A 13,285-nucleotide genomic window follows, 5' to 3' on the forward strand; every position below is an offset into this window, starting at 1 on the left:
GCGAGTCCTGTCAAGTCTTGCAAGATTTATTGACTAGTGAGGGGCCATTCCATTCTGTTTCTCATAACTGCGAGGACCTCTATCGTAATGCTGAACCCTGTGACTTGTCCTGGATGTTGCAGTCTCCACCGCCAGGACAAGTCCACAGGGTCCGATATTCAACATTGCAATATACTTGCATTCACGATATAAACTTTCGCTATCACTGGTCTTTATATATCAGGCTCATTGCCACCCACAACGAAGATGGTACGTCGTGTTTGCTTGTGATGAAAGATCAAATTGATTTATGAGGTTGCTGGTCAGCCCATCAGACGAATCACGATGCTTTTCGGCGTGTGATAACGAGGTTCAGAAAATTTTGATTGCTTGGGAAGTCTAAAAATGTAACTATATAGCAGGGCATGTTGCGCTGATCAGAAGTGGCGAATGATTATACTTTGTAGCATCTATTCCTGGGTACCCCTAGTAGCAAGTTTGTGCTTTCTAATTTGTACCCGATCGTTGTGCTCAACTGCACGTGCACACCCCTCCCAATCACAACTGCATTTCTTGTATGTTGCCTCCGACTGAGTAGGATTCCAGTGACGTGCTCCTCGACTCGTTCGATCTCGATGTTTGAATATGTGCATGAATTTTGCGCGCTATTGATGTGGCCATCCTGCGAGTTAAAAGGAGAGTCGCTGTGAATCAATCATTTGCATAGATACGAAGTAATGACACATACATAGCAGGTATGCGAATGTCAGATTGTGACATGCATCATGAGTGTCTATCATAAGAGTGTCTCATTGATGAGGCACTGTCGCATAGGTGACGCACTTATGGATGGAGGCAGATGTGTAGTAAAGGCTGCATGAAAGAGTGAAAGAAACAAATCACCACTCTACTTTGGTCGTCCTACTGGGGGCAACAAAAGCACGCATGGTGATGTCGGCATGATTCTCCACCTACCGGTAAAAAGCATCATCAGAACATCTGAGTCTCCGCGCTGTATCAGCGAACCAGCAACAATGATCAAATACCAGTGCTACTGGTATGCAGTTACAGTGCAAGTTCTCCTCGTATAAATGATACGCGGTGTGTGTCAATTTGGCGCCCAAAGATGGTTATAGATGCCTCAAGCGCACCAGAAGAGGGTGAAAAGACAGCATCGCACTACTGATCCTTTCCATTTAGAGTGTTCTACGAGAACAGGATCTCACGGAAACTTGTATGGGATGCATCATGAGTTGAACTGCACGATCCGAAGAGCGATTATTCCACTGACCTAAATGTGATACGAGCATCTTGTGTACAATGAATTAAGAACCATCATCGTCTGAAACAAGCGGGAGAGTATTGTATACTGCATGATGCGAGTCACGATGTCGGGGTCATGTGTGATGTAGGCTGTGGAATAGGTCAGTGGGATGCTCTGACATGAACAGACAAAGGAGCATAGCCGGGGGATCACTGATGCTCGGTCTTGCTTTTAAGGTCAAGACAAATTGATAAGGGCTTAAACACGTGTTGGGGCAAATATGGCAGCTGATTGGTCGACCGGTTGCTCACCCGTACATGTTGATTGAAACGACAGTGAGTTCATTGTAACCATGTACCAAAATGCGAAGTTCCTTACTGGGTGAGCAGCGCACGGAAGTTCAACTATCTCGCCACCATCCTGGACCATTTTGAACTTCGATTGTGCAACGCGCCCCAGAAGCCCCCCGGATTCGACAGCGGATGTCCATAAGCACGTATGCAGCGGTAGATGTTTGGCATCTATGGATATAGATAAGACGTTCGGGGGATCACCCTTGATCAAGCTCGTGCACCTCCATCAACCCTCCATCTCGCATCAGATTTCACTGATATGTACTATTGGCGTGATCACTCATCTATCAGCGTATCCAGTCAAAAGGGGTCTTGCTGACTAGGTACTGGTAGAAAGGTGTCGTTGAGATCCGAACGTCCGGGGTATGCTACTGAATAGCGATTATGAGTGCACTGCACACGAGACACAGGTATGCATTCCATATTCTGTAATGAGGTTGATTCAGCAGCCATCTTGATCGGTGCAAGTCAAGGGAGTCCGCATCTGGAATGATGCTTTGACTCAATATGACCCATTTCCGACGACCGATTTTCGTTCAACTGTCGTGCATCACTGTAGCAGCGTCATGATCAAACTCTTCAATGTGTAACCAGGAGACAACGGACATACCACATGTCACAAACAAAATCAAAGGTATGTCGCGGACCTTATTGATTTATTCCAGACGTCATCATCATACTGAAGTCGCAACGGGTCTATATGCAATCACAGCTGAATTAATGTAACGATATGATATCATTTGGGATAGAACGAGGTTCAAAATTTACGGACTGGGACGTGAAAATGAAGCGGCTGCAATACAGCGAACTGTCGACTATCGCAATAAAGCGAAGCGACTTCGTCCTAAGGTGGTATTTGCGAAGTAGTGATACTCACCATGACTGCCTTTGGAACCAACTCCGCCCCGGGTGCTGATACTATATCCTGTAGACTGGAAGAAACGTGCGGAGTAGAGGGAGTGCAGCACCATTAACCTGAACGTAGTTCTTACGTATAGGAAGATGGACACAGTACCGGACGCAGATCTGAGTGCTCGATCTACACAGCAATAAGCTGTGAAGCGAACACGAGGATGACGCATGGGACCCACCTCTTGAACGAACGAGTGTCCAACTTCCTCGACTCCCAACCAGACGCCCTCTGATCACCGGGGATTGAGTACTAGGTTCGTCTAGACAGTGCTTCACGTAAGTGATACTCTAGGCTCTTCTGTAGGTTTAAACTCACCACTTGCTTACCAGCGACTTATAAGAATCTCTTGTACATTCTCGAACAACAGCGTAGTAGCTGCTGCATATACAGTCCCGAAGTTGTTTTCTAGGTAAGGGCTGGATTCCTGTAAGTGGACTGTCTCATTAGCAATGGCTGGTGTGCTTCTGACAAGTGATTTACAGACAGAGGATAGGCCCCTGAACTCACCAGGAATTATCACCATTGCCGGATAACACAGTTTGATTCCAAGATCCCAGCAGAAATCATCGTCCCCGTTCTGCCGTAGTTGAGACTCCGAGGGCCGATCATGTCTTCCTCCTCTGGTGAGATGTCAGAGGTAATGCCTCGCCGGATGATGCAAGGTCATACTGACTGGGTACATGGTGTTGTACATCTGCACGGCGGATGTCACATCATCACATGTTCGGCAGACGGCTCACCCCGACTATTGGACATAGAGAACGGTAGGCTCGATACTAACCTGGCTTGTATAACCACGGACAAGTCGAGTGGCGTAGCCAGGCTGGTCGATCTCGGAGAGATTTGGCAGGCGAAGCACGGAGTTTGAAAATGTGCAAGTGCCGGTTATGCCGGTCGAAGTAATAGTGCCACATAGTTACAGTTAACTATCAATCGCACACAAACTTTCATTCGCGCACTGCATAGAGTACCGCATCTTTCTCGATTTGCGCTGCAGCACTAAAATTGAAATAGGATCCCACAAATGATACCATTTGCTCCATATTATCCACCACCACTGCAGTATGCTCTGCCGTCTGAATCTTTAGCATGGACAGTGGACCCTCGCAGCCTCGACACAGGAAAAAATTCTCTCTTTGCTGAAAATGCTCCGTGGCATGCGGATGACAGCTACGGACCTCCTGCTGTATACCATCTCAGACAAACCTAGCATGGCCACTTGGAGGGATGGATTTTTCCGAAGTAATGCACCCGCACAGTTTCAGCACGGAGGATCACATTTCTTCCTGCCAGTAAAGATACGAGAGCCTTGGGTTGAAATAACTTCGGATGTTTGGTGCCTTTCGAGACGAAATCAAGGTGCGCGAAGGCTTCGAGTACTTGCTGGAACTGTATGGTTGAAAGCGTGTTTGTAAAGTCCGTTGGAAGGTTGTTGAGAGCATTCAAAGCAGATATGGACATGAGCAATACGGAATCAATGTTAAAACTCATGATTTGGGCCGGTCATAACATAGAGATGTAGCAATATAGCAGTGTCTATATGATATGATGGACGACGACACGGCGTCGGCACAAACGGCACCTGCAATTTTCAAACTCCGTGCTTCGCCTGCCAAATTTCTCCGAGATCGACCAGTCTGACTACGTCAAGATTTCCCACTCTCAAAGGACGTACGTCAAACTGGTCACGAGTCTAAGAGAACGGCACACAGATAGGCGAGGACTGGTGAGATGAGAATGACAGAGGTGTGGTCCATGGCATTGTCTTCAAACAGCAAGACAGTCGCAAGTGGATGCTATGACGGGAAAGTGAAGTTACGTCACGTGGACAGGACACACCCGTATTGTGTGTGCATTGTGTTGGAGTAAAAACGGCAATCAAGTGATGAGCGGATCGTCGGATGGGACGGCACTGAGAGTCTGGGATATCAAGCTATATCAAGAGTGGCACAATGACACTGTCCCGACAATCAAAACCGGGCACAAGTGGGTGCAGCGATATACTTGCCCGGTGCAACAAAAATTGCGACGGGTGGACGCAACGAGGATACAGTCAAAATCTGGGGTGCAAAGACGGGCGAGCTGCTTAACACCGTGACGCTCACACACCGTGATCAAGTTTGGAGCTTGGCCCGGAATGGAAAAAAAAACTTATCTCTGGTTCATATGGCCTTATCAGGATATTCGACACAGCCACCTGGCAATGCCTCCTTGCAAGTGCATCACTCGATCTCACAGCGCGTCTATGGAACCTCGACACGAACTTCCAAGTCGGACCACCTCTCAGGCAAGAAAATCCCGCGCGCTGTGCAGCCTTTTCCTTTGATGGAAAAGAGTTAGTTACTGGTTGCGAAAACAGTAACGCGTATACATGGAACATCCATGCCATCCTCGAAGAAGCTGGCCTCGAAGACCTCCAATGTTTACCTGATATAAAGCTTATGGTTCTTCAGTCAAAACTACGCTAATCTCCCCTTCACATATCACAGCTCAAGAGTCATTAATGGATGTACGTGATTTGTTTCTCAGCCTTCCCAATGGTTACAACCTTGATATTTTGTGTAGGCGGATGCTACGCAAGCCGAAGACGATGAACCTTCGCCAGGCTTTTTCAGCGACGTGATAGATGGTCCTTATGTGCGTCATCAGTGTTTTTAAATGACTCCTGTTCTGACCTCTTGGTCTCAGTCCTCCAGAACATACGGTAATTATTACCGTTCCTCTGCCCGCCGTCCCCGCCCTCTTGTACCCTCTTTTGAGACTGCAAATATGCTCTTTGACCGCCTTTCATCGCCTTTCCGCTGTTCTCACCACACTGGCACAGATGATGCAACCGAACTCCAGCAACGCCCAAGGCGGTCCATCTTCTCTCGTGATCCTCGTATCGTTGGGGTTGCCGCAGTCAAGGACAGAGAGGTATGTATTTCTTCGCATGCATTTCCCATCATCGTGGTTTAATGATTGGTGTCCAGGTCATATTTACTGCTCCGCCGCCGCCACGAAGAACACAGCAGCGAACCCAGTCGCAAGGCCAAGGATCGTTCACTACCCCCCTGCTCCAGGTAATCCTACTACACCACGTCCAAGACATCCGCATTCACTACCTGTCCGGCTGTTGGCTCATCTCATACTTTTTCTCTGCTGCGCATCTCCTCAACACGCCAATGGAAATGGACGACCAACACAACAGCAGCCAGGCCAACCACAAGGTCAATCCCAGGTCCAGACGTCACCATCGCGGACGCAGCTTGCCGCCCCGCGACACCTGCTGCTCTTGATAGTACTCATACTACCGCGACAGGTGCAATAAGCGTGTAGTCACGGCCCCTTCTATTGCAGACTCATTTCGTTCCCCTTTCTCTCCTGTGTATCTCCCCCGTATGCATATGGGCATCAACATCATAGCATATAGACACTTATCTTATCTTGGTTCCTTTTCGATCAATGTTTGCACCAAGAGTATACGTATCTGATGCCACAACACCCTTAACCTCAGGTCGGTTCTAACGCTATGCCGTGAAGCCTTGATCTCAATGCCAAGCAGTCACTGGAAATATATCTATATCCTGGCTGCAGATGACAATAAGCTAATAAGCAATGTCGAGACTTGATGAAGAGAAAACAAAGTAGCCCGTAGAAGCCCTCCTCTAGCGAGTCGGGGACTCAGGTATTCTCTTCAAGTTCTCCGTCTGAACACCAGGGGAAGGCGGGTTGGTCTAAACAGCCATCAACATTTCATCTCACTGGAGCAAAAGTTCAACTTACGCCAGAGTGAGTATACTTCGTGCGTCAAGTACTCTAGCCTTGCGCTGCTCATATGTTTCGCCAACAAATTGCGGCTCGTCCTTGATCGAAATGATATATCGTGAAATTAAAATAGTGAGAACAGCTGCTCCCTCGGCTTCCGCAAACCTGAATGAATTCAAATGGGTGACCAAGAATAATGAAAACAGGCTCACTTTCTTCCTACACACCCTCTATAACCTATTGGTATGGGCATCTTCAAGCTCGTTCCGAGAAAGATGTTAAGATACTTACCACCACTGAAGGCAAAGAATGCATCTCGGTTCCAGTCACCCAAGAATCGTTCGGGTTTAAACGTGAATGGATCTTCCCAGTACTTAGCTGCAATCATGCGCCAGGTTAGTATTGCGTCTCTTTGCATCTAGCAAGTATCTTACGATTATAGTGAAGCCCAGGCACGTCCAGTGTGAGATCCAACCCTTTAGGCACAACGACTGTTTTCAATGTCCCATTCGCATCTGTGAGAGTGAAGGTCGTATCTTCTGCACTTGTCTTTGGCACAATGCAAACCTGCACCTGAAGTTAACAAGACCGCTCAGAGACATTCGCTCCACCAACATACAGGGGGGAACATTCGCAGTGCTTCGTTGAACACGCTGCCACGATGTCAGCCCGTAACACTTTCAATTTAGAGGCAAACTGACGCAGAAGGGTAGGCTAATGACGGCATATCATCATAAGTCTGTCAAAAACATCGTGAGCCTGGCTGTACAGCTGTCTGTAATTCAAGGGGTCCGTACAGGAATTCTTCCGTCAGGCAGTACGCGCTTGATGTGTTGGTACATTTCTTCTTGCTTATCAGGATGTAAAGCCAATAGTGCGAACGCAAAAGAAAGCGCATGGGCTGTCGTCTGTGAGTTGTCAGCGTGAGGCAAAAGTGTGGAGGGGATGTAGTACCTCGTGTCCTGCAACCAAGAATATGAAGATATTGCCTGTCGGACAATGTTGCCATGTTCTGCTAAATAATCTGAAATTGTGGCTTACCGATTAATTCGCTGTCGCTTAGCTTTACTTCACTCTTCGACAAGTTGTTACTGTCATTTGCTGACAACAAACTAGATAATAGGTCGTTATTATCTTCGTACTGGGATCCACGCCGTTCATGAATCATCTCCTTAAGGTATTGCTACAAAAGATAGTCATTAAACATGTCAAGTGGTCAGCCACAATTATGGTACATACATGCAATTCATCGAAGGCAAGCCTTGCACGCCTGAAACGTTTAGTAAGTCCCATGGCCCATCTAGGTACTAATAATTTAATGGTGAGGTCCTGTGTCACTGTGCGGAGAGCATCTTTGAGGGTCAGCTGATGTCCAAGTGTGACTACAGTGTCCTCTTTCCAAGATATAGGACGACCAAAACCTATAGTGAGTTCTCTATACCGACAGCTTCTTATTGATAATGCTGATCATGCTCACCTGCAGCCCCGATCACGAACAGAGCGATCTAGTGATCCGAATGAAATTAAAGAAGTGCAGAAGTGGCATCAAGAGCTCTTACTGGAAAAGTCAAATCTACAGAGTGATCGACAACCACTTCTTCTTGTCCAGCCCACATTGTATCAAAAAGATCAAGCATGATCTGTATCGTTGCATCCCAGACCAGTCTATTATTCCTCTTCAAGTTGTAAGTTAGGACAGCTCCATTATACGCATGGACATCAGTTACTCACTTCTGAAAACGCAGGTGCAACAATCTTGCGGTAACGCTTCCACTCGTTGCCTTCGGAAACAATGATATTTTCACCAAAGAATGTTAATATGGTGTATTTGCCAAGAGGTTTTGGGAAGCGTTCTCCACGAGACCAAACAATGTCCTTGAAACGATTAGTCAATTTGTCAGGCTTTCAAGGTCGAAACAGGCGGACATACTTTAATCACATTGACGTCCGCTATCAACAATGATCCCACTGCTTTCGGCCACCATGCCGCCTGAAACCATTGGCTTCTGATGCACCACGGTATTACAAGCAACTTACAGTGGAAATTATATCGAGGCCCTTCTCCGCGAAGGCTTGAGAAATTTACGTTGACCATGGAAAATGAACCAACACGAAAAACATTCAACGTACGGCCATGCTTCGACAGCCAAGAATGATCATGACCTAAGGTCAACAAGGGGGTCGGGGGAAACAAGTTTCCGAGCACAGTTGAGGAACCAAGAATTGTTCTGTATCCTGGAAGATGACTATGCAGAATAATTAGTTCTATGTAAGCAATTCAATAAAGCTGGCTAACTCACTGAATGCTTGCCAATAGTCGACGGAAATCCACGAAGAGCTGCAATGCGTGTAGTGCAGCTACCGAACCCACCAATATTGAAAGGGTCTCCAACGACAGACCAGTGACAATCATGCTTGCAGGGGGTTGGAAATGGAGATGTAGTGAGCACACAACGGGCTATTCCGCTCACTTGCAGCTCCATCATATACACAGGATGCTCAACCAATTTCAAATCCTGTTATTTTTGGACTATCGTTATTATCGCGGGTAAATCGCTGGGCAGCTCAGACCATACTCTCTTCCGACGGATGACAAGCATCATTGTGGAAGTCTGAATAGATCCTGTGATATATCAAGGCAAGTTGAGAACTGCAGGCACTTGGGCAAATGCCGCCGGGACATATGGATCAATTCTGTCGACAGGTGTGTGTGCCAGGATCAAGAGTTCGAGTGACCCATAAAAGGACAGTAGGTTTTCTGCTGGCTGAACTCGTGGCTACTGTCTATAGGATACCATTTCCGCAATACAAGCTCTAGTTGATACGATGATGGATTCGAGGATCGCATTGACGTCTCTCAAAGACCGTGTCGATGCTCCGGTCGTGCGAAACGAAACACGAAGGTTTCAATGAGATGTAAATGTCTGATGGAGATGTGCATTTGACAGGGAAGGATGATGGTAACACCAACCATACATCCTTCAACTGCTCGATGTGAACGGGGACTTCTTTAGAAAACAAACAAGTCCATCCTGGAGATAGGCGCTGCCCCATAACCTGCAAACGTGCTGGAAGAGTTGATGACATCGAGTTCAAAACAAACCAGATGAGACGTGCAGAGTGGGTAGAGAGTGCAGCACCTTGTGGAATGTGTGTCACAACCATCGATGCAGTCCTTACGTATAGGAGGATGCACATAGCAGCGGTCGCAGACTTGAGCGCTGAGGCGTTTGATCTACACAGCAATAAGCTGTGAAATTAACACGAGGATGACGCATGGGACGCACCTTAAAGACGCTTGAACGAACGGGTGCTCAACTTCCTCGACTACCAACCAGACACCCTCCAAGTCTGATCGCTGGTGATTGAGGGTTCGTTTAAACGGTGCTGCTCGTAAGTGATACTCTAGGCTTTTTTGCAGGATTCAGCTGACAACATGTTTACCAGCAACTTCAGATACTCGCAAAGATCTCTTGCACATTCTAATTTCTCAAATAACGGCGTAGAACCTCCTCCATAGACAGTCCCGGAGTTAGCTTCTGGGTGGGGACTATATCCTGTAAGTGGGCTGTCTTGTTAAAAATGGCTTATGTACCCTGACAAGAATCAAAGGTAAAGAAGATAGGCCCCCAGACTCACCAGCAATCGTGTCGCTTCCGGATAACCCAGTCTGATTCGCAGACTCCTTTCGCATACATAGTCCCCAATCTGCCGTAGTTGAGACACTGAACTCTGATCATGTCATCTTCCACCAGTGAGATGCCAGCGATCACGCCACATCTAACGTTTCGAGGCCATACTAATAAAGTACACGGTGTCGTCCACCTGCCTGGCGGACGACGGATCATTACATGTTCGTTGGACGGCTCACTCCGACTATGGGACTTAGAGAGCGGTACACAGATAGGTGAGGACTGGCGAGATGATGATAACGCAGGAGAGTGGTCCATAGCATTGTCTCCAAATGGCAAGACAATTGCAAGTGTAAGTAACGACAGGAAAGTGAAGTTATGGGACGTCGAGACGAGGAAGGTTATCACCAAATGGGCAGGACACACCGATCTTGTGGGTGCATTGTGCTGGAGTGCAGATGGTAATCAGGTGCTGAGCGGATCCTGGGATGGAACGGCAAGAGTCTGGAATGTCGAGAGTGACAAACCTATCATGACGATCAAAACCGGGCATGAGTGGGTAAACGCGGTGATTTACTCACCTGATACAACAAAAATCGCAACGGGCGGATGGGACGAAAATGCAGTCAAAATCTGGGATGCAAAGACGGGCGAGTTGTTCAAGAGGCTCGAACACCATAATCAAGTTTGGAGCTTGACTTGGACCTCAGACGAGAAGAAACTTATCACAGGTTCATATGGCCTGATTAGGATATTCGACACAGCCACTTGGAAACAGATCGCTGTCCTTGAGGGTCATACATCCCTTGTCTACAGCATCACCCTGTCTGGGAATGAACGCCTCCTTGCAAGTGCATCTGCCGATAAAACAGGGCGTCTATGGAATCTTGACACCAACCTTCCAGTCGGACCGCCCCTCCAGCACAAGGATAAATTGGAGTGCGCAACCCTTTCCCCTGATGGAAAGGTGTTAGTCACTGGCTGCCACAACAAAAACGCGTACACATGGGATATTCATGCTATCCTCAAAGAAGCTGGCCTCGAAGACCTCCTCCAACCTTTATCTGATGTAAATTTCACAGTTCTTCAGTCAAAACTACGCTAATCTCCCCCTCGCAGGTTGCAGCTCGAGGGTCGTTAATAGACGTACGTGATCTATTTTTTAACTTTCCCAGTGGTTATAACCTTGATATTTTATGCAGGTGGATGCTACGCAGGCTGAGGATGATGAACTTTCGCCAGGCTTCTTCAACGACGTGACGTATGGTGCTCAGGTGTGTCATCAGCGTTTTTAATTGGTCCCTGTTCTGACCTCTTGATCTCAGCCCTCCAGAATGTATGGTAACTATCATCGTTCCTCTGCCTTCCATTCCCGCCCTCTCCCATCCTCTTTGGGAAGTGCGAGTGCGCTCCTTGGTCGCCTCTGGTTGCCTTTCCGCCACTCTTACCGCAAGACTGGTGATGCGACCGAACTCCAGCAACGCCCAAGGCGGTCCTTTATCCCTCGTGGTCCTTGTATCGTCGAAGTCGCTGCAGTCAAAGACAGAGAGGTATACATTTCTTTGCGTGCATTTCCAATCACCGTGGTTTAATGATTTCTGTCCAGGTTATATTTACCGCTCCACCGCCGCCACAAAAAACACAGCAGCAAACCCAATCACACACCCAGGGGTCGTCTACGACACAGCCCGCTCTAGATACTAATCCTATTACATCACGTCCAAGACATCCCCATTCGCTGCCCGTCCGGTTGTTGGCTCATCTCGTGCTTTTTCTCTGCTGCGCATCTCAACACGCCGACGCCAATACGCAATCAACACAACAGCAGCAAGGCCAACCGCAAGGTCAATCCCATGCTCAGGCGTCTTCATCACAAACTCGGCCCGCCGCCCCCTCGACATCCGCAACACCTATTGTTCTTGATACTCGTAGTACCGCTCCAGTTGGGGCAAGCGTGTAGCCACGGTTCCATTGCAGACTCGTCTCGTTCTTTTTTTCTGTTGTGCATCTACCCACATGCAGATGATTAATACTACAGCATATGGACAGTTATCTCCTCTTTGCATCTGGTTCGTTTGTAATTATTATCGTCTCACTGTTCATGCAGAGTGTCTATTTCAGTTCACAACCTCCTCGATCTCGCCTTAGCTTCAACACTATGCCGTAAAGCCTTGATTTTTATCTCAAGCAGTCGCTAGAAACTGACCTGGCCGCAAATTATGTTGCTGCATGTCTCGTTCACTACTCTTCCCGTGTATATCTATTCCTCAGGTACCTGGTGGCAAGTATGTACATCCTGCCTTGGACTTGATCGATCGCACAACTGTACAAGCACTCTTCCAACCGCATCTACAGTACTGATACACACTTAAGCTCCTAGTTAGTCTTCCAGGTGACGTTGTAGAATTGAGCCTCTGACGAGCAAGATGTTTCCATTCAATGATGAAAGGTCCGGTGGCCAAGGTCAAATGTAAATTGCAGAGAAGAAAGATGGAGCCCAAAAACTACACGACATACTGTCTGGACACATTTACGAGATTGCTCGTGAGATTGGGAATCTGAGAAACAAGCGATAGGCGTCGGTGCAAACCCGTGTTCTTGATGTGTGCTAATTGGACGCTAGACCACTCTAATCCACGCAAGAGATTGAGAAAGAGCTGATCATACTATTGGGAAATGAACGTGTGTAGGACTGCTTGCTAGACTTGGTATTCTTTGACGGGAGGCCATCTTGGCCTTCGAAAGGGAGTTGAGCAAGCACGTAGATCGTCACGGTCGATATCGTCATGGGGTGGTGTGACAAGTTTTCACCTGCATTCGGCAGAGAAACTGGACACGATATATGCTATTCAACCTGGACTCAGTGTAATACTTGAATGGCCATCAGTATTCAACAACGCCTCAAAGTACAATTCCACAAAAAAGGTGAAACAACAGCACTGGTACTCACTGGATGTACTTGGTAGTAAACAATAAAGCCCTGGGTGACGACATGCTGTACAGCATGCAAGCATCCGGAAATGTTAGCACTGGAGTTCGAACATGGGCTGGAAGAAATATGCGGAGTGAAGAAAAAGTGATGCACGAGTTGTTGAATGCTTGTTATAGATATCGATGTAGTCCGTCCAATGATAAAAGGCCCGGTGACCGAGGTCAAATGTAAATCGTAAACGATTGGGCAACAACAAATCATTTGATATGTTGACGTGATGTCTGATAATTGACGCAATAGGAAACGGAATATAAGATCGTTTCGTGAAATTGGGCTAGACACGATCTGAGAAACGAGCGATAAACGTCGGCGCAGACCTGTGTGCTTGACATGTACCCTAATTGGGCCGCTGGACTCTGTAATCCACTAAAGAGATCGAGAAAGTGTTGATCATGATTTTAATTC

The 13,285-nt window shown here is 47.3% G+C and overlaps 2 protein-coding genes across 2 annotated transcripts; both read right to left on the reverse strand.

Annotated features, from left to right (window-relative positions):
* Nucleotides 1–3,545: 3,545 nt before the first annotated feature.
* BJ212DRAFT_1413867 (uncharacterized protein) lies at nucleotides 3,546–4,047 on the reverse strand. Its single transcript, XM_041337527.1, has one exon. It carries the CDS (start codon nucleotides 3,998–4,000, stop codon nucleotides 3,716–3,718), a length of 285 nt encoding a protein of 94 aa, XP_041185067.1. The 5' UTR covers nucleotides 4,001–4,047; the 3' UTR covers nucleotides 3,546–3,715.
* Nucleotides 4,048–8,906: 4,859 nt separating this feature from the next.
* BJ212DRAFT_722548 (uncharacterized protein) lies at nucleotides 8,907–9,709 on the reverse strand. Its single transcript, XM_041343918.1, has 2 exons — nucleotides 9,544–9,709; nucleotides 8,907–9,491 (listed from the first exon to the last, which is right to left on the reverse strand). Exon 2 carries the CDS (start codon nucleotides 9,452–9,454, stop codon nucleotides 9,071–9,073), a length of 384 nt encoding a protein of 127 aa, XP_041185068.1. The 5' UTR covers nucleotides 9,455–9,491; nucleotides 9,544–9,709; the 3' UTR covers nucleotides 8,907–9,070.
* Between the last annotated feature and the right edge of the window lie 3,576 nt (nucleotides 9,710–13,285).

This window comes from Suillus subaureus (assembly GCF_016647635.1).
Source record: "Suillus subaureus strain MN1 chromosome Unknown BJ212scaffold_404, whole genome shotgun sequence".
Lineage (NCBI taxonomy): Eukaryota > Fungi > Basidiomycota > Agaricomycetes > Boletales > Suillaceae > Suillus > Suillus subaureus.

Bases quoted from the DNA above. Each gene is read 5' to 3' on its own strand.
- BJ212DRAFT_722548 (XM_041343918.1), bottom strand. From the start codon at position 9,454: ATGTGCATCCTCCTATACGTAAGGACTGCATCGATGGTTGTGACACAC.
- BJ212DRAFT_1413867 (XM_041337527.1), bottom strand. From the start codon at position 4,000: ATGAGTTTTAACATTGATTCCGTATTGCTCATGTCCATATCTGCTTTG.